General features: G+C 41.3%; 1 protein-coding gene across 5 annotated transcripts in view; it reads right to left on the bottom strand.

Annotated features, from left to right (window-relative positions):
* GRM1 (glutamate metabotropic receptor 1) overlaps positions 1–21938 on the bottom strand; it is a 182900-nt gene that overhangs the window by 146271 nt on the left and 14691 nt on the right. For all 5 annotated transcript variants that reach the window (XM_083496254.1, XM_083496258.1, XM_083496257.1 and 2 more), the window contains one exon: positions 21011–21909. In XM_083496254.1, the coding sequence (XP_083352380.1) occupies positions 21011–21773 (763 nt within the window). In that variant the 5' untranslated portion in view covers positions 21774–21909. The remainder of the gene's footprint in view (positions 1–21010; positions 21910–21938) is intronic.

Here is a 21938-nt window from a genome sequence, read left to right as displayed (position 1 = left end):
GTGGTTTGGACTAGATGACCCTTGGGATCCCTTACAACCCTACAACTCAGTGAGACTTTGTCATGACCCCTCAGGGTCCAACCCTCCATCTTCAGGGGCTGAGGCTGAGATATCAGAATAGGAGAGGAAATTGCCCTCAGAGCTAGCCCAGTATGCCCCTACAACCTCAGAAGCACTACCACAACAAGAGACTGCAGTGGTACCTCGGGTTACAGACGCTTCAGGTTACAGACTCTGCTAACCCAGAAATAGTACCTTGGGTTAAGAACTTTGCTTCAGGATGAGAACAGAAATTGCACGTCGACAGTGTGGCAGCAGTGGGAAGCCCCATTACCTAAAGTGATACCTCAGGTTAATAACAGTTTCAGGTTAAGAACAGACCTCTGGAATGAATTGAGTTCTTAACATGAGGTACCACTGTACTGTCCCAGCACCACTCCAGTTTGAGGAGGTTGCATTTCCCTTGCTCTGACTTGAAGGACTCCAGCCTAGAAGCTCCAGAAGAAGTACAATCTCCCCAGTACTACTGGATTTAACAGCTGATAAAGCAGCCTAGGCCCCTATAATTGAAGAGATTCCTCCCATTGAAGGCAGAGACAGCCACTCACATGGAAATGTCCGTCCATTTGAGTTTCAGTCTGGGATTGCCAATTGCTGCAGCCACCTTTCAGTCTTGATCTTGGTCTGCAGCCTGAGTGCAACGTGGAGCTGTCCATGGTGCTGTCTGAATCCCAAATTCTTGCTTCACATGGACCTCGTCCTATTTTGCCTCACTGTGGTCTGCTCTACTGAAACTAAAAATGTTGCCTTAGCTTCAAGCTTGGGCCAAAACCTCAATATGGCAGTGGCCATTTCTTGGAACAGACAGAACATGACTACTTCCATGTATTCATATAGATTCAATAAGTTTTATGATTTATTTATGCATTTCTTTTTTCAAATTATGTCCCACCCATTCCTTCCTTTCAGCACACAGTTTATCATGCTTTTTTGTTTGCACCAGATGTATATGTCTGATTTGGGCTAATACCCTGGGGTGCTATTGTGGCTTATTATTCTTTCCCTCCATTTTCATGGGTAATTTATAGAGGAACAAAGGCACAGAAATACATAAAGGGTGGTGTGGTGACATGTCTAATGATCTGCTGTTGTGTCATCATGGTCAGTGGTATGAATGAAATTTAGCACAGCACAACACTATATAGTGAACACACTATCCATAGTTTTATAAATAAATTAATACAAAACTGTACAAGGTTTGATAAAACTATGTAGTTATCTCAGTTTAGTTACAGAAGAAAGGGTGAAGAGTTTCTTAAAAGTTCACTTAAAATATTTTGGATAGATTAACAACTATCTGTTTATATTTGAAACATAGTCCCAGAGTCATCGGGAAAGTAGCAGGGGGAGCCTTTTTGCTTTTATAGTTTGAAATTAATGGAGAAGCCACAAGTATTTCCCACCAACCTTTAAATAAGGTGGAATATGATTTCTGGGAAGGCAAGGGGGAAATACTGAATGGTGCTTAGTATATTTTGGTGATGAGTGTTCTGCCTTTTGCAGATTGATTTTATTTCTTCCTCTTTGGATGCACTTGATTTTTTTATTTTCTTGCTGGAATGATTTTCATGGCTTCTCCTGAAAGAACCAGAGCTCCAGAAGAACTTTTATCATTGAACTGCAGTGTATATATTGCTTGGCTTTAAACAATGTCTTTGAGAAATCTCACAAGATAAAACAAATCTAGGTTGCCTCATTTTACACCTTCTGCTGCTTAAGCTGGTAAGCCGTGTGGGAATATAAAACCAATATACTGTAGCTTCAAAATGAAAGAAGAGAGAGGGAAAGCTCTTTAAAGGCACAGGAGGATAAATCAAGACTGGTTTGTGCAGTGCCAAAAAAGCAGGAAAAGGAGTATAAGCAATCCAGGCATCTTCTGCTCTAGCATAAAACTTGGCAGATCTTGCCACACTTCTTGGGGAATAATGGAGTAGGCTGCAATGAAGTATTAGTTAGGGAAAGACCAGGCTTGTACACTAAATACAATTAAGAATAGAAAAGAAAATAATAGGTTGCCCGGTGCTTGTTGAAGAGCCAGGGCCCATTGGTAGAGCATCTACTTGTCAAGGTCCCAGGTTCATTCCCTGGTAACTGCAGGTAGGGCTAGGAGAGATCCCAGCCTGACTCAGTATTGGGCAGATTCCTATGATCTTAAAAGGGACAAGCATGTGCTACAATCTATTGGATCTGGTGCATATGCTAAGATGCCAATGACATCCAAATGTCTGTGGTTGCAAAGGCCATTCCGACTGACAAAAATAATGCAGGCAGCGGCTCAGCTAAGATAATTTTAGACTTAATGATCTTCCAGGTAGAAACATAGTGCACAATTTCTAATTTCCCATTACCACTTTCCATGTTCTACAATTGCTTCTACAATCCTGATATGTTAAGACAGGGGTCTGCAACCTTTAAGACAAAAAGAGCCACTTGGACCCATTTCTGAAGAGAAAAAAACCTGGGAGCCGCAAAACCATTGCGACATTTAAAACAAATATATCTCTGGAGCCGCGATCTGACAGCAGGCGGGAAGGTGACGTTGGGACGGTGTGTGACTAACGCACGCACCGCCCCCATGCGACGTCACAGCAAGTACAGCACCTGCCACAGTGGGGAGTGTCGGGGCGCACAATGCGCCTCCTCCCCTCACTAGTATCTGCCCCGGAGCCGCCTCAAAGGTGTAAAAGAGCCACATGCGGCTCCGGATCCGCGGGTTGCAGACCCCTGTGATAAGAGCAAAAGATGAACAGTTTATCAACATTTTCCCCACCACAACCAAAAATCCCACAGGGATTTGCAGTTTCGTATTTTGAACTCACATAATTTCCTGTTTCCTGCTTGGCAGGGGGTTGGACTCGATGGCCCTTGTGGTCTCTTCCAACTCTATGATTCTATGATAATTCATTGCACCATTGTGGTTACTGGAACAAAATGGAGTCTGCTTCTGCTGCCCTGATTCTGAACACATTCACTTGGGCATAAACACTGTTTTGTTATAGAAAGCATAGTATATTTTAAAACTAAAAATAACAAAATAACCATCTGAAACCCATTCAGCTTCTTCCTAGAACCCTCATCACCACCAATAATCTCAGTAATTTAGCCATCATCCCAGCCTTTGAGACTTAATTGTCTTTAATTGGGGGACACGGTTTCAGTGTCCTAAGTTACTGTAACAATGAGTTCTAGATGGGAGACAGTCCCCAAAACTCAGATTCACAATGAAGGGTGGAATTCAGCATCACACAAAGGTGATTATTTCATCAGTGCAAGCATTTCTGCTTGCTGGATATAAAAATCTCCATTTTCCTCTCTTTACACACTGTTTGGGGGCTTCTCCTGACCCTCTAGATTTGGAGAGGGTGAAGGGAGTGTGTGGGGGAAGAGCGAGAGGAAGGCCTCCTCTAGCGGTACAGTTTAGTTGAATCTGGCCCCAAATACTCCAGCAGTAGCTTCTGGCATTCTGGGACTTTTGACCACATAGACCAGTGCACATTTGACAAGGGCTTAGTCATAATTAGGCATGCATACACGTCAGACTTGAGCTATATATAACATCTGCCATAGGGATCAGCATCCTCATGGCAAATGGGAATTTTCCTTCACTCACTCTGCAGTTCATGGTCATCACTGAGTGATTTTCTTGGTTATGTCAGCAGCAGCACAGAGCAGGTATGGAAAAACTTACAGCATGGTGTGGGAGACTTTGCACAGGTATGCTGATCCCCGCAGTGAATGTGTAACAGCCATATCCCAGCTCCCTGGGTCCTGTGCCTCCTGGGGAAGGGAGAATTGGCCACAACAATGGGTGCCCCTCTTTTGTATCCTTCCCATTAAATGCACTTGCAGAGACCAGATAAGAGATCAATTATTTACCAGCCTGCCTCTTATTTAACTTCCCTAGGGTTTCCCTCTGAAACCTCCTTGGGTAGCATAAGGCTAAAGTTATATAGGCCTTAGGCTGAGGCCACACAGGGCTTATGAAAAAGAAATGAGTTTACAAAGGAAAAATAATATATGACAATTGAATGTTACAGAGAAAGAAATCTGTGGCCCTCACATCCCTGAAACCCAATATATTCCATTGAAGCAAAAACAAATCAAAATTGGAAAAATTCAATCCCCTAGCCCTAGTCCAGAATATTCCCTAACTCACCAGGCTCTTAGCAGGGTTTTTCTTGCTTGTAAGCAGGCCTTTTGATCCTTGAAGTCTTGCTCCCAGGTTTCCCAAAACTTATTAATATCACTTGGGATCTCCTACATCTGCCCACCTCCTGGTTGTCTATCTGTTTTAAAAGACTTTCCTCATCAATCTTGTGTTCTTCCCCTTGGGATACCTGCTCAAGTAAGTTTAGAACTTTAAAATTTCCTGTCATGAGAGACAGGTGTGTCATTCTGCACATATGCAATGGAGTTTTGCTGCCTCGGGGCATAGCTAGTTAACCCCATAATCCCCACATGAACAAAGCAGAAGCATTTACATCCCCTTGCCAGATGCAGCAAGATATATTGACCAGCGGCACACAACTGTAGTTCAATTCCATCACAGGATGGAATGTGCAGCCCATGCCTAATATTAGTGGCTATGTGTTCTGAGAAACTGTATCAGATCTTAAATTTCTCAGCAAATTTCTCTACTACAGGTGATATGCCTATCTCCAGAAGCTCCCTGAGAAACAGGAAAAAAATAAGCAGCCATAGCCAGTTCAGAACAGAGCTGAATTCTAAAGAACAAAGAAGCACACCTGCCAATTTCCCAAGAATTAAGTTGGGGAAGTGATAGATTCAGAAGGAGTAGCAAAAACATTGCAACCACAGGAGAATGGCCTCTGGAGAACTGAGAAATCAGCGCAGGGAAGTTCTGTTTTCCATGTTAGCCTGAAAGAGTAAGTAGATGACCTGTCCATTTCTTCTTTTTTGCTTGTAGGATAAAAGCAATCTGTCAGTAGAAAACGACAAGCTTCCTTCTTAATGAATTACCTGCTTCATTGTCATCGTAATGTGGAGATGGTGGGGGAAATCTCTTAATATTCATTTCCCAAAGCACATCCACTTAATCACATTTTGTTATAGGTGTTGGCAGATCATCTGTCAAAATGAATTAGTGGGAAATGTAGTGCTTTAGTTTTGCAAATAATAAGTTTGCCGTGACATTTCGGTTTCCTTTCAAGCTCTGCTCAGTCCCTGATTTATGCCATCTTCTACTACTCTCTGCCAGTTTGATGCCTGCTTCCTATCAAACATCTACAACGGATGGGGCAGAAATGTCTGTTTTTCTTGTTTCGTAAAGGCATTGTGTAGGTATGTCACAGAGCGTGGCCTCACAGTTCACAATTTGTTCCTTTGTACTTATATATACCTCTGCCAAGGTCAACACTTCATGCATTTGATGTGGTGTGCTCTGGAACTCAGAACCATACCATAAGAAAATCCTTAAGGAGTCCCAATACTCTTTCCTGATTTTGCTGTAAGACTAAGAACGTAAGAAAAGTTGGGCAGGCCAAATTGCCTATCTAGTCCACCATCCTGTTCTTACAGTGGCTAACCAAATGCCTGTAGAAAACCTGCAAGCAGGATCTGAGCACAGGCACACTTTTTACCCCACCCATGGATTCCAGAAAATGGTATTCAGAAGCATTACCAGTGCTTCTTTTCTAGAAAAATAGGTGCCGGTACTCACCATGAAGTTGTTACAGTAAGTTAAGTTTTTAACAACAACAAGGTGCCGGTACTGCATACCCTTGAGTGCCCCCTGAAAAAAAGCACTGAGCATTACTGCCTCTGACTAGCCTACCCCAGGGATTTCTTTAAGTTTTTCTGCAATAGATTTAGCTAGTAATAAGTGTGTGAGTGATATTTATAGAGACAGCAGAGGAGTGCAGTGGCTGAGGGGTTGTGTTTCATTGCAAGAAACCAAGGTTTAAATCATGATCTACTTATAAAACTCTGGGTGACCTTAGTCAAATGACTGTCTCTCAGCCTAACCTGCCTTCCAGGGTTAAGAGCAGCTTAATCCACCCAGAAGAAAGGGAATATCCAAATGTAACTGGTAATTGTCCACTTTGATTAGTTCTGATGATAAATTAAAACTTTTTTAAAAAAAACATCTTGAGAGAAATTGTTTATGAGGACGGCTTGAATGTGTGTGCATATCAGCGAATTTCTGTTTGAAAAGACATGATTTCTTTTTAAAAAAATTGTCTTAGACATACAATCAAATATTTTTCTTCTTTTCTATACTTTGTCTTACTTTGTTGTTTTTTAAATTTTGCTAAACAATGGCATATTTATGATGTGATATTTGAAGAATGGTTGTCTGGTGGGAAACAGCTATTTTGTCCTCCCTGGAAGCTGGCTTTATTGAGATTTAAATGCTTTTTAAAATACCATATGTATTTTGCTTTTAAGTATTAATTAATTTAAAGGTGCAGGATGCTTCAGATTGATGACAAATATTCAGGTGAATGAAAGCTGTGGACGGAAAATAGTACAGATGCTCTATATCGGTTTGAAATTCAGAAGGCAAAGAAATAAATAGTGTTTGTTAGTACAAGCTTGGGTCCTTTTATGCCCATTTTAGTGCAGGTGTGGAGGGACTGTAGCATTTAAGCCAGTGAAGGTATAATGTGGCTCCATACGTGCATGGCCTTTGTGATTTTTAGTCCAACGCTGGCTATAGAAACACTAGTTGTGCTGTGCATTGCTATATATCAATACTTCAAGCTAAGTGAAACAATCATAGGCGTAATAAAGCCAACCCTCCTAGGAAATCAAGATGTTCTCTATGTTTCATTAAAAAGAAAAAGAAACTAGGGCACAGTTAAAAGTAACACCAGGTCATCTGAACAAGCAAAAAATCTTCCCTCTGCTCTTTCATTTCCCAAATAGGAAGAACAAACATTCCAGAACAAATATGTCAGTTTCTCGGTTCTGTAAGAATGAATCTCCCTCAAACCACAGAGTAACATTAATGAAACACTAAAAGTGAAAGGATAATATTATGCTGGTGGTTCTTAGGCTCTGAAATGCAGGTGAGGTGTGTAACAGCAAACTTATCAAGTGCTTCAGAGCAGCTTTTTAGCTCCTCCAAAGCAACCCACTTCATTTCAAAACCCAGGGTTTTTTCCAAATCCAATGCACTCCATTTGACATTTTTCCATTTCCTTGCGTTCGCATTGTCACAATCCAATTCAGTTTATTAATTGTGTTACCTAGTGGCCATAGCAAAACCAAATACTGTAAATTGCCGCATTCTAGTATGACACTTTAGCAATGGAGCTGAAGGTCAAACTATGCAGGAAGAAGAGCACTCAGTTCTCAGTGGTTCACATTAGGTTTGATGAGACAAGGTACCAAGTATTGCCTGCCAGAACAATTACAGACATGCATGTTTATTGTCTCCCTTCTTCTTCTTCTTCTTCTTCTTCTTCTTCTTCTTCTTCTTCTTCTTCTTCTTCTTCTGGCAAATGTATGAACTGTTGCTTCTTAATGAGAAGGAAACCTCACTCAAGTATAGAAAGGCTAGAAAATGGCCCATGGTGAATGTGCTGAACACAAGAATGGAGGAAACTATCAGACCTGAATGTGGATTGAAGCTCTGGGTGCTTTCTGAATGATAGGAAATAACCTGTTATTTTTAAGACAAGTGGTACTCGCCATTTCAACAGTGTAGCTTTCACTATTCTCCAAAGGTGCTTTGAGAAAGATCATAGAGAGCTGCTTTAAGCTCTCAGTACTGACAAAACTGCCAAGCATGGGCTCTACCAATGAGCCATGACCCTTCCCAAAGTGTGTCTGACGTTACCTTGTGCTCCATTGTGATAGCTGAACACCAAAAGACATGTTTCTGCTAAAAGAGAAGTCATATGCATATTCTTGTTAGAAAACACTATACGTGGGACTCAATCAATGTGTTAATTAGCACTGTGCGAGAAGCGTGAAAATGTTCAAATATGCAATAAAATTTAGGAAAAAACACTTCAGGGCATGTGTAAGGTGTGGTTTTCATTAGGGAACTTTTTTAATTGGAAAAAAATGGTCTGTGCATCTGTCTACTAATAGATTGCAGACCTTTATGCAACCACGAGAAATACAGGGTCTCTTTTTTTGATATGTGAATACCTTTATGAAAAGAGAGAAGAGTCCCTGATGTGCGCTATTCTATTCAGGAAGGGGAACTCAGTGTGGCATGTGATGGGTCTGGGGTCTGTGTGTGGGGTGCTCAGTCTGCTATCCAGGAGAAGAGTCCTGCTCTGCTCTATTATCATTCTTGATCTTTAAACTAAGCATGTGCAATCCTTTCAATAAAGATCACCTTTAAAAACAGGCTGTCCTCTGTAGAGTACATGGCCACTTTAATGGGAAGGAAAGATCCAAACACAGCAGACAGCCACCAGGAGCATTTTTATGAAAGAAAAATGTGGTAGAAAAAATACGCTGTCTTTTATCATAAACACTTATTTATAGATGGTATACAATTAAACAACTTTTAACACATTACATTGCAATCCTAAACAAGTCTGCTCAGAATCCTGTTGAATTTACAGGGGTAAATCCTAGAGAAATGGAGTTAGGATTTCAACCTCAATCTATGTTTATGTTATTTTAATTGTTCTGAATTGATCTGAGAGAGAGAGGGCGGGTAAGCCACCTTGCCATAAAATGTTTGTTTTTTTCATCTGCTTAGGAAAGTTTTCTTAACATTTAAAGGGGGGGGGGGAATCACTGATTTCCTCCTGGTGTGCATACCAGTTCTGTCGCCCGCAGGGGTAAGGCAGTTCCCCCTTTCAGTCCCCATGGGCAGTCAGTCAGGGAGCCTTTCAGCGGAGCCTCACAGTAGTGGTTTTAATTAATGCCATCTATGACAGTGGCTTCTGAGTTGTGAATGCCAGCTGCCTTAAAAACTCACACAGAGCTCTAGCTCTTTCCACCTGGTCTGCCAGGCAGCAGTTGGTTAGCAACAATATTCATTCACTTAGCTTGCAGTTAGCTGGGAGTAAGCCACACGGAATGTAGCAGGGCCAACTTCTGAGTAGACCTGCTTAGGATCACACTTTCCAGAGTCTCAGAAATCCTGGAATGGTGACTTTGAGAGCCATGGAGGCTACATTATTTATAAATGTTCTCCTTCTGGCAACAGAAATCCATCATTCAGTGATTTCACAATTTAAACCAAAAAATATTAAGATCTGCCTTCTTAAGTGTAGACTAGAGCACCAGAAGCACAGTTGACCCATTTTGGAGGAATTCGGACTGATTAATACTTTATAAGTGGAAGGCAGTGAAACCAAATGCAAGCTTCTTGGATGTAAATTTCCATTTCAGTGATTTTTTTCCTTAGTCCTACTTTTGCACATGCTCACTTTATGTCAGCTCCCATTTCCTTACAATTTAGCCTCTTCCCTCATAATTGACTCCTGACCTGAAACCTGACCTCTTCCCGCTTCCCTGTTTTCTCTGCCCCATGTGAATCTTTTGTCATCTGGAGAAGGCCTATCACTTCTGTGCTCCATACAGTGTCTGGCACACATCAGCTACTAAATACCATGGACCAGGGCAATTCCATGGTCTAGTTAAAGTAGTTTGTGCTATGCCAGGTCCTAATTGTAGTATAATGCAATCCTGTGCTCAACCAGCAGGAAAGTCAGAAGCACAGCAATGAAATGAGAGCAACACTGACAGCCACTAGCACAGCATCCTTGGAAACATCATCGGCATGCATCAATCATGAGCTCACTTGCCAACAATGTCACCCCATATCAATTGATATCTAGTGATGCTACCCTACACAGCACACCCTCCCTTCTCTGTTACACACACAAACCAAACCAGAGCTAGGCAATTAGGAAGAGGGAATGACCACACCAGCCCATGATGACCACCATGGCACAGTGGGGAAGAGAAAGCAACTGCTGCTATTAGGAGAAATTGCGGAATTACTTCTTTGTGAATTCAGATACAACTTGACCTGATCCACACTAACCTTCCAGGCTAATCTGCTCAACAGACCATCTCTGTTCTTTGGATTTCACATTTCTCGTGTTTGCAGCTCCTAATTCAAAAGGCACACCAGAGCGGTTTGAGATAATGTGCATTTAGCACTGTCTATTTTGTGAGAAAATACATTCAAGGCTACATATTGAAATGCACATTTTTTTGCCGATTTTACTTTTTAAAAAAGAAAACAATAATTGCAGATCAGTGCAGAAGCAAGAAAGAATGGACTTATGACAAAAGTGACACAGACCAGAAAGAGGCCGAACCCCCAACCTCCCCTTCTCTAGAGCAACCTTCTAAGAAAGCCAAAAGGCAGGCTCGTGATGCAAGTCTTTGTAGTGTACTGAACTGGCAGTCAGAACAGGAATGCACTAGAACCAGTAAGACCTTGTTGTTCAGGTAAATGGACTTCATTGCCCAGTCCAGTCAGGAAGCCTTTTATAGCCATCACTTTCCAGGAGCATACATACATACATATATTATTTTATTTGCAGGCCACCTTCCTATAGTTCAAGCCATGCTCTAGGTGGCTTTACAATATGAAAAAAAATCCATAATTATGAACATAACAAAAGTAGTCATAAACAATAAATAAAACATCAAAAAGTACACAACCAAATTAAACAACTCCACACAACTCATAGTAAGTACTGAAATAAAGATACAGCAAATTAGCATCAATAACAGCAACAAACCCTCCCCCCAACAAAACCCCCTAAACAATGCCCCAATGCAGTCCAAGAGTCTGTTCAGCAGTCTTAGCTTTTGTAGCTGGAGTCCTTCTGTGCCCCACCCTCCCAGGTCAGGTGGAAAAAGCAGGGAGCAGGTCTCCCAGGACTCGCAGGACTCGCAGCCAAGATGGCAGGCCTCAGGGAGGAGCTGGCAGGCCAGAGCCTGAGACTACTCCATGGCCAAGCTGCAGTTCTGATAGCTCATCACATGAGCTACTTTGCTGTCAGATGCTGCTGTTTGTAGCCTTTGACGGGTGCACCACACACCATGTTCCCACTTGTGCAACCTGCATGCTAGGGACAAGAAGACATAGTGCCACATGCCCATGTGAAATTATAGTTTCCTGACTCAGTCTTAAATGCCCCTGGAGGTGTGTTGTGAATTCCAGCCTCCATTGCAGCAGGGAGGACAGGGAGGGAACAGGTGGAAAATAGTCAGCTAGGACTGTTCACTATAATCACAGTGTTTTAAATTTCATCATCTCTTTCATAGACATCATGGGGAATGAATGAGTCTTGAGTGAGCATCAGGTTCCGCCTGATATTTCCCTTATCACAACCACAGTCTGCCCACTTTTTAACCTCCCATGTTGGTCATGCATGAAAGTCCTGCAGACATAGCACAAGAACAAATGGTCCATTCATCCCAGGATGGTCTACAATGTTTGGCCAATAGCTCTCCAGAGTTGGAGACTGGAGACATTCTATGACTGGGAAGTCATAGAATCATAGAACTGTAGAGTTGGAAGGGACCCTGAGGATCATCTAATCCAATCCCTCATAATGCAGGAATATGCAGCTGTCCCATAGGGGAATTGAACCTGCAACCTTGGCATTATCAGCCCCCCAACTGAGCTATCCATGCATTCCTACCTAGAGATGTGGGGGTGGGAGTGGGCCTGGGACCTTCTGCATGCAAAGCAGGTACTGTACCCAGCTCTTCTCCAATGATGCCACCAAAATGCATGGGAATTAAAAGGACCATTCCTGTCCTTGTCTAAGGCCTTAAGCAGGGAATGAGATTGTTCTACTGCTCCTATGGAGAAAGTGTTTTATAACTAAACTGCAATTCCAGTAGAATATAATTCTGCTTTTTGTTCCTTTAGGCAGGCATGGTCTTTTTTTTATGTCACGTAATGATTAAGAGGAGGTCTGCCCAACGTCTGACCTACCAATGCAGCCACCAGTTATGTATGTTAACCCACTAGAGGGTCTTCCACCTTCTGCTTTTACTGCCTGCATGGAACTGGGATTTGTCAAGCATCTGGCAGGCCACAGCGCACGACTGGTAAGCTACGTTTGGCTTGGTCAGCCACCAATGTGCAAGCCTGATTTAAAGAGCATTTCTGTCCCACTGCACAAAGCAGGGCAATATAATTAAAAAACACATTTCTCAGCACTCAAAAATGTCAAGCTCACTTGGCAGTGCCAAAAGGATATATTTCCCTTGGAAATGAGATCATGCATACATTTAGCCATATTCCATATTTTTCTCCTTATTGCATTAATTTGTGCATAGATATTATTTTCTTCAGAATCACCTTGTAGACTGATAGCCAGCCATGAACAACTATCACACAGCAACACAGAAAGGTTTTTCGGTCTCAATGCTTAAATTAAAAATGATGCCAGGCATTACGCCGGAACTGCATCAGAGGCTTACATTTGTTGAAAACCAAAATGCATCACATAAAAAACTAGGGAGGAAAACAGAGATTAGGGCAAATAATGAAGTGCTACAAAATCCATCAACAAGCAAAGGTAATAATTTAATCTTTCTTTTTTTGCATTAATCTGCATATGTATAGATTCAGCACAGCCTGTAACACTTCCACAATCTGCCACATGCAAATTGTCATATGCACAGCAATAGAAGTGCTTGATTAGAGGACTCCTTTGTGCTCCGGCGCCAATCTGCATGCACAAGTAAATGCCTGACGGGCTAAAGGGAAGTGTGCATTGATATTTTAAGATTAATGGCATGTGCTATCTAGAATAAAATGAAACTCAATTTCCTTCCCCATATTAATGAGAACCATCCTAAGACTACTTTTCACACACACTCTGCTTCTTGCAGCTAGAATAAATAAATAATGGCCAGCAAGATGTAAGGGGTCTGCATCAGATCTGGACAATCAAGAATCAAAGTGAGTCACTTTGGAGAGATTCAGGGCTTGTCTGAGAGCTTATCCACAGTTACCTTTCCTCTGCTCTTACCAGGACGATCCATGATTTAAAGCTCTGTGTCTGTGGTCCAGAGTTTTCCCTGCAAAACCCCACTTTTGAAGCTCAATGGAGGCAAACATCAATCTATGGAAAACCTGAACTGACGTTTGCTCTGATTGAGCTTTAAAGAGTGAGTTTTTGCGGGGAAATCTCAGGGCAACAACATGGAGTGTTAAAGCACAGACCTCTGCGAGAAAGAGTGGAGCAAAAGGTGAGTGGGGATAAGTCCTGAGTTCAAGTGGGATTTCTCGAAGGCGCCCTAAACTGAAACAGGGATCTCTGAAGTGGCTCAGAGATTCTGATATTTTTTATTAAAAAAACCTACACAGCAGATCTGTTAAAAAGTGACATTTGTCTCTATGCTAGCCATTGAAGACACACACCAAGGCGGGAGGCCTCTTTTCTGACTAAGAGAAAATGATTTCAGCAGGACTTTCCAATCCCAGAGCTTGGAGAAGGGACACCAGCTTGTAGTTGTCTGTTCTGCATCTGTGCTGGTTCTGCTACTAATGCTTGTATGGAAATGCTGGGCATTCAAGTTCTTCTGCCCCTGTGCCACACACCCAGGTACCCATTCCTGTCAAATCAGCTTTGCACTTCGTTTCTTTAAGTCTTGCTGCTGGCTGAGCAGAACAGAAGCCTGAGGTGGGAGTCCCCTCCCTTAATCAAAACTCAGTACCTTACACCTAACATTCTGAATTTTTGCAGGTTACTTTCCTAGGGGAGCCTCCAGAAAATTGATGCCCACAAAATCGAAGGGAGGGAAATAATTCCCATTTAGCTCTTCCTCTGTCCTACAAAATCAACTTTAAAGGCACAAGCACAAAATCTTCCTAGACTATTTGTCCATAATGTGGAAGTTTCTTATCTAGGAGCATAAATTTTCATATAAAATTGCCCACAAAACAATAGAGGAGATTAAGTAGATCCTTTTTAACCACCCAAAAACAGTAAAGGACACCCGTGCAGGAAAACCACTACAGCTTTCCTTTTAGAATTTGGCAGGATTCTCAAGAACACCCCAAAGGTGCTAATAAGTCTGAAATTTCATCCAGTTCTGCAGAAATATTTCTTTTTAAGTTATAGACAGTGCAGGGTGGAGGGGTTGAATAAAATTCAAATGTGAACTGCACATAACCCCCAGTAGAGAAGGCTGGAGTCATGCTTGCCCAAATTAGAATTCAAATCTAAACCTTAACTGAATCAGACAACTTCTGAAGCATTTTGGACTAAATTGGGCTGCTCACTGATGTGCTAAATCAGGGCCGAAACCAAACCTTGTGCTCAGTGTACACCCCTAGCAGAAGGAACAGCTATTAAGTTTTTGAAGATCTCTGCAGGTCTCATTTTTAGCCTTTAGTGCCTATTGACCAGAGAATTTAAGGAAAGCCCTGCTGGCAGTGAGATGCTACAGAAGCATATGGCTGCGTCATGTTCAAATAGCTGGTAGCAATCAGATGTGGTGGCTTTACCTCAACATATATTTGTATGAACACCCCAAAGCAGGCAGTTGTTCAGGGAACAGGTCCTATGACTAGTGTATAACAAGGGCTGCAGATATCACAGCCACTCAATTGCACTTCAGTAGAGCGGTGGCAATAATGATGCATGTATTTAACTATTTCCTTCTTAATTCTATAGTTCAGTGATATTGATAATAGGTCTAATTTACAGTGCTAAACAAGCCAATTTACAGCCAACACAAATGGGAACTGGCCACTCTGTTCATTCATTCTTAGGGTAGCCCCATTAGGCGAGGACCCATAGCTTAGTGGTAGAGCATCTGCTTTGCATGCAAAAGGTCCCAAGTTCAATTCCAGGTAGGGCTGGGAAAGATTTCCTGCCTGCAATCCAGGAGAACCACTGCCAGTCCTGAGCTATGGTCTGAGACCCCAGGGTATAGGGTGGTATATAAATTCAATGAAGAAGAAGAAGAAGAAGAAGAAGAAGAAGAAGAAGAAGAAGAAGAAGAAGAAGAAGAAGAAGAAGAAAGCTTTCTATGTTCCTGTGCCCCATACAAAACAGGACATTTGCAAGTGCCCTCTGAATTTTTTCATATTCTGTACAGTAGGGCTCCCCAGAAACCAGTTGGCTCAGAATGTGTGGGCTATTCTGCCATAGCAATTTGATCCATAGTCTAGAACTAAGCTCCTTGGCACATTCCCCTTCTTGCTTCATCCATCCATCTTGCTCCTTTTGCATTTATTTTGTAGCTCACAACACACATCCCCTCTTGGTGTCAGCCATTCTCTTTTCTGCTTGCTACAGACTACTGCTCCAGAACTGCCCCTCACACGCCCTTCTGAGACAGACTATCCATGCCATTTGCCAAGTTTCGGCCAACAGCAAAAGAGGAACCCACCAATGCAAATGCCTTCCTTGCTACAAGAGGCAAGAAAAGGTTTAAATGCCTCTTCATTCATTAAGCATATTTTCTTGAGCACCAAATGCAGGCAGTTCCTGAATCCAGTCAGAGGGTTCAGAGGAGGCACATGCAGCAGCAGGGTGTTTTCTTTTAAATGCAGCAACAGATTTCATTAAATGCCTTGAAGCAAGGATGCTCAGTGACAGGCATTTGCACAGACAGATGCAGAGATCCTCTTACTTTGTAACTTGACTGTTGCTTCCTTTCGAAATAATGCACTCCCTGGTGTGCAGCTGCAGGACAAAGTTGCATGATAACCTGGCAAGATTAGCTGTTTGTGATTTCTCTTGACTGTATGGCTTTATTTGTCTTCTTCAGTGGAGGCTGACATTCATTCTCTCTCTCTCTCTCTCACTCTCTTCTTTCTTTCTCTCACGCACACATATAATGTTGAGGGGGGAAATATAGTCAGGCATGTGTTCTCTGATTCTTCTCTAGACCCTATGAATGTGAAGCAACAATGTCCATAACAATCAAATAACATCAAACTTGCCTTGATCTAAAATGCTAAAAAGATTTTTAGAAATGTGTTTGTGGTAAAAGGTAAAGGTACCCCTGACCGTTAGGTCCAGTCACGGACGACTCTGGGGTTGCGGCGCTCATCTCGCTTTACTGGCCAATGGAGCTGGCGTTTGTCCGCAGACAGCTTCCGGGTCATGCGGCCAGCATGACTAAGCTGCTTCTGGCAAACCAAAGCAGTGCACGGAAGTGCTGTTTACCTTCCCACCAGAGCGGTACCTATTTATCTACTTGTACTTTGTGCTTTCGAACTGCTAGTTAGCCGCCCTGACTGTTGTTAGCCGCCCTGAGCCCGGCTCGGCTGGGGAGGGCGGGATATAAATAAAATTTATTATTATTATTATTATTATTATTATTATTATTATTATTAGTACCAAGCAACGGGAGCTCACTCCGTCGTTGGGATTCGAACCACTGACCTTCTGAATGGCAAGCCCAAGGCTCAGTGGTTTAAACCACAGCACCACCCGCGTCCCACTGTGTTTGTGGTACCTTACCCAAACTGGATCACTGTTATCACCTAAATGGCTACTGCATACTTGCACAAGCTAAAATAAACTGACTGAAACATTTGTGTTGTCAGATTAATGTAATATTAATGTATAATCCCTACCCCCTCCGCAGACCCAGAAAAAGCTGCATATTTACCAAGGTAAAAGATACAGTGGTGTCTTTAAAATATCTCTTTTGGGAAGCAAGATCAATTTCCTACAGAGTGTTTCCACCTGTGGCCATGGGACTATAGCCAGAGCTGTGCCTACTCAGAGTGGACTCAGTAAAATTAATTTACATGACTAACTTAAGTCTGTTGATTTCAGCTGGTCTACTCTGAGTAGAACCTAGTTGGCTACCACACATAATCAAAAATTAGTTGCAATATAGCATTATCCTATAATGCATCCATGGTGAAACATTATTTGTTTATTTCACATCCTTTTCCCTCTTTTTTGGGAATTCAAAGCATAGGGTCTTTAGGTGGTTTTGCATCCTGGCACTAACCAGATCCAGATCTCCTGAGCTACACAGTATACCCTCAGACTACTCAAAAACACAGATTCCATTTGAAATCTCAAGAAAAACTTATTGGATTTTTCCTGCGATGTCCATATGAATGCTGCATCCCAGTCTAGCATTTCCAACACATATTTCTGCATGGTTATTTTTTTCATTGCAGAAAAACCTCAAAATTTGCCCCAGGAGGGGAGAAGGTCTGTGTGGAATACTGTAGGGGAAAGGATCTGATGAAACCAGGAAACCAAATAACTAACCTATTTAGAAGATTCATTAATGTATCCCTGTTTGGAGCTGAGCAACAGCAACTGATCACCAGCTGAAACATATGTGAAGTGGGAAGGTGAGCTCAAAGCGAGTTTGGTATCAGACTATGAGTCAAGCCACACACACACTCACACACCTTATATTGCTATATTAAGGGTATTACTACTAAACTATTAAAGAAATAAAATCTGGCTTTTTTCCTGGTCTGAAACAGGAATAATGTTCAGACTTTAACATGTCCCATCTCTTGGAAACAGGTAGTTTTAAAAGGAAGCACTAATCTCCTCCAAAAGTCCAAGGATATTTGGTTGCTTAACTGTCTTTCTGGAGATGACTAATCATGGAATGCTTTCAGACATGAGACTTAAATCACCACTGAAGCATCTCTCACGCTGTTTATGTCAAGTCTGATCATTGAGATTGAGAGGCACTTGACTTGCGAGGAAGCATTCTGGCCAATGTAGGCTTTGCATCCACACTACAAAGCACTGAAACAAGAACTACTTAAGACACCTCATGTGTGGAAACGCCATTCCTATGTACAAAACACTAGTGCAATTTAACAAAAGGAAACTCACATCAGCACCAGATATGGGCCACATCAAGTTCAAACTGAACATTTTTCTCTAAAGAATCACAGTGCAGAAGAATGGTACACTCTCTTATCAACAGTTATACAGTTCAGAGTGCCACTAGACGAGGTGTGAGAGATCTGTGATCAAAATCTCCCACTCTGTTTAAATTTAAAACCACCCGTGGTGCCATCACATCACATCAGAGCTGTGGCATTGTGGAAGTGGGTGGCTGATCCCTTTTTCAATCTGAATAATCTCTCCCAACTATTATTTGACCCCTGGGGAAACATCAGATACCAGTATTGTTATTGTATGTTTTTCGCTACAGGACAGACCACATTTGGTATTTGGGGAAAACAGCATGAGGGATTGGAATAACTTGCCTCTGCTAGTACTGTTGCACTGACCCAATTTTCACCCAATGCAACTTCTTTTAACTTTTTTCGGGTGATCTAATTGTGATCCAGTTGTGGATGTCATATCTAGTCTAACACAAAGTTGTTCTTAAATCAGCAGTGAGGGTCAAATCAATAGTCTTTCATTATCTCCTGTCCAATGGGCAACTCCCATGGCAAAACCATAAAACAATTAAGTACAGTATATCTTTATTGTGAATTGTACAAAATGGAGAGGTACTTAAATTCTAATAGATCTTTTACTGATGCTTATATAACATATAAACAAAAGAACCCCCAAGACAGCAAACTGAAGAGAGGTGCATCCATTCTCACTATCCTTGGGGCATTTGCTTTCCTTCTTTTAAAAACAGGATAGTGATTATGATGATGATCTCAACACCTTTTGTAGTTTACAGAAAGAAGCGTCATAATCTTGTTGGAATTTTGGAGAGTAGAAAACCCCAAGAATATTGCAAATTCAGTATTATGTCTTCCTTAATTAGGTTTCATTGGGATCCTAGATGGACCTATGTAAGTCCCACCAAACTTTCAATTAAACATGCATGGGATCAGGATGCACATCTTACATTGCAAATAGGTTGGATGTAAACAAAAATGTCCACAGCAATTGTATCTGTAAAACATTTATGATGGTGCACAGTCAGAAGTCAGCATGTTGCAAAGCAGACTTGAGCCCCAAATCCCAAAAATATCATAGTAGAAGGGGAAGGTTACTTTTAAATTACTTCTTGCTAAGGAATATTTTCACTTTAAAAGGGCAGCTTATTGAAAGATTTTGCAAGCAGTATATGCAACTACTAGTGAAAGTATCATACCATTCGCCTAGGCTTTATAGCATGCACTGATTTTAAAATACATTTAGCAGAATGATTAATTGACCCCATTTACTTTTGAGGAGGAAATAGCATATGTGATAAATAAAGAATAGTGTTCTCCTTCACCTGCCACAAGATCCAGCTATATCCACAAACAGTGTTGTAATTGAGTGCCAGGAGTATACAACAACTGGGATGAGTTACAGTTATTTTATTCCTAGGTTGCCACAGAATGAACTCCATGAATACTTATTCCCTTTTCTTAACACGTTTCAAAAAAAACAGGCTGGTTCCACATTTTTAATAGCTAACACCACTCTAAGTCAAATCACCTATGACTAGCTGAAGGCTGCCTTATTTCATGAGTCAAGTCTATACTTGTAATTTGTTTCTTTCAGTTATTATTTGATCACAAGAAGTTCATGAAAAATTCTATTTGTTATGACAAAAAGACATTGAAAACCTCAGTATAACAGGAAATTCAAAAGGCAATGCTTAAGAAGTCCAAATTTTGCATGTAAAAAGTCAGTTATTATTTAAACAGATATCGAAGTAGAACATTTCCCCTAGTGGACAACTTTAATTATTTTTTATCTATTTGTCATGATCTAGCTATAAATTATTGCTTATATTTTCTAATAACATTTCTCCCCAATTCCTTCACTATAGTTTTAAAGTACAGTATAGTAAACTTCCTCCTTGTAGTCACTAAAAGATAATATTATCTGGCAATTCACAATGCATCAACACATTATGACTATTAATTCTTTTGGATACTTGCACACTAAGAGATCTTTGCCCACATCAGTTTATTTTATGAAATATGTAACAACAATATTTTTGGCTCTCATCCTTGCTGCCCGTCTAGTGTCTAGAGATAGCAGATTTCCTAGGGGTCAAATGCCCATATTTTATTTTTAAAAACAACCTTGGTGCTCACTAGAGCAAAAATACAATTGACATGAAAGACATCTTTTTTTCTCTCCCTCTCTTCAAGGCAAGCCTGCAGAACTTGCCTCATCGAAAATCTATAAACTTCATTACTGAGCTGGCACTTTTCTTTGAGAATGATTTGTTCATGCCATTATTAACTTTGCCTGTAGATTTCCACATCTGCTACCTACTTAATTAGATATGAAAGACTGCTTGAAATTGGAATTATTCAGTCTCTTTGAGGAAGAGGTAAAAAGGTTGGTTTAAGTACAAAGTAACACTACACATATCAGGGATGTGTGAGTGTGGGTGTGCATGTTTCCTCTTCTAGATGTTCAGCTTCTATCTCAAGAGCATGGATTCAAAAGAGCTGTTAGCTAACAGTTTCACTCTGTCATGCTTAAATATTTAGTCTTTGGGGAGTTAGCTGTCCATGATTCAGGAGAAAAGTTGATTGCTAATAAAAGACCAATAGAGGCTTGTCCCACTGATGGGAAGATGAATATTCCCCAAAAAGCTTTACTACTACTACTACTACTACTACTACTACTAATAATAATAATAATAATAATACAAATACACCCTAAGCAATGTATAGGTACAGTACAGCTCTCTTATCTTTTCTAAAATCATGGATAATTAATGGTCTGAGAGCTAAAATTAATGAGATGAGAGCCAAAATATATCTATTATATATACTTGTTTAGCAAAGCTCATTATACTATAGGAAAGTTTTGTGGGGAGCTGTCTATGGTTGTAAGAGAAAGACTAGTTCAAAGCAAAAGGAAAGAAGATATCGTAAGTAATGTACACATCTAGCAGAGTTAAATGGTTTCGACTTGAACCTTGAAGTAGGATCAAGACCCTCTTCTATTCTGATATGAAGTCATTCCTTCATAGCAGCAGTTTCTCAGAATTGGAATAATGTTGCCAATCCTTTAGGGTTAAAGTTGGATTGAAACTACAAAGTGATTTATACCTGAAATGCTCTACAAGAGCAATTAATAATATGAGCTTCTCTTTTTATACCCACCTTCTGTATGGACAGCAGACACATAGGTCCAGTTGTAACGTTTGACTATGTCGAGCATGGCTCTGGCTTGCAGAATGTCCGATGGAACTACCCTCAAGAAGTATTTGTACAACGTTTTGTCACTCAGGTCAATACTGGTTGCAGAATATGCAATCTGGGGAATATCAAAGAGCTGAAGCAGATTTTGAACCTGGATGGCCACAGAACTGGATCCTGGGCCAATGACACCAGCAATGGGCTTTTTCTCCCTGACCTGGTGGTGATACGAAGGGTCAGGCAGGCAGCGGCCGAGAGCATCTTTCTCATCTCGAATGGAGATCAAAGAGTCCCTTATGAATTCAATACTCTGCTCCAAGGCCACAGAGGAGTGCCAACAGGAATCTCGGATTTCACTGCCTAAAGTGATGTTGGGCAGCAAGACTGGGTCTGAATTAATTATATCCAGAGTGTGAAACATGGCCTCAACTCTCTGGATGCCATATTGCTCTCGGATCTCGCCACATTTTCTTTCGGGCACCTTCTCAGCTGGAGGTTGGTGATGAACCGAAAAGAGGGCTCCTATAATGACATCACCATCCATTCTGGCTACTGATCTTTGGGCGGAAGCACCTGAGATCAAAACCTTCCTGCCAGCATTCTTGGGGAGAAAGTCCATCTCCAGGAAAATTGCAGGGAAGAACACCAGCAGCACGCCTATCATCTTGTTGCAGGAAGCCATCCAGATTCTGGCGACCAATTTCACGGGCTCTTCCTGCCTGCACATTGTTAGTGATATGAAAAAGGTGGCAAATTCGCTCCACTCTTTTACTTCTCAAGTGCCTCCAAAACCCATTACAATGTGCCCTTAAAGCAAATCGCCTGGAGGGGCAACAGAAGTCATCATAGGAGTGAATTGTAGCCTGTTGACATAGGAAGAAAGAACAGAACA

The sequence above is a fragment of the Podarcis liolepis genome (assembly GCF_965112155.1).
Source record: "Podarcis liolepis genome assembly, chromosome: 3".
NCBI lineage: Eukaryota > Metazoa > Chordata > Lepidosauria > Squamata > Lacertidae > Podarcis > Podarcis liolepis.
This window is presented reverse-complemented; position numbering and strand designations above follow the sequence as displayed.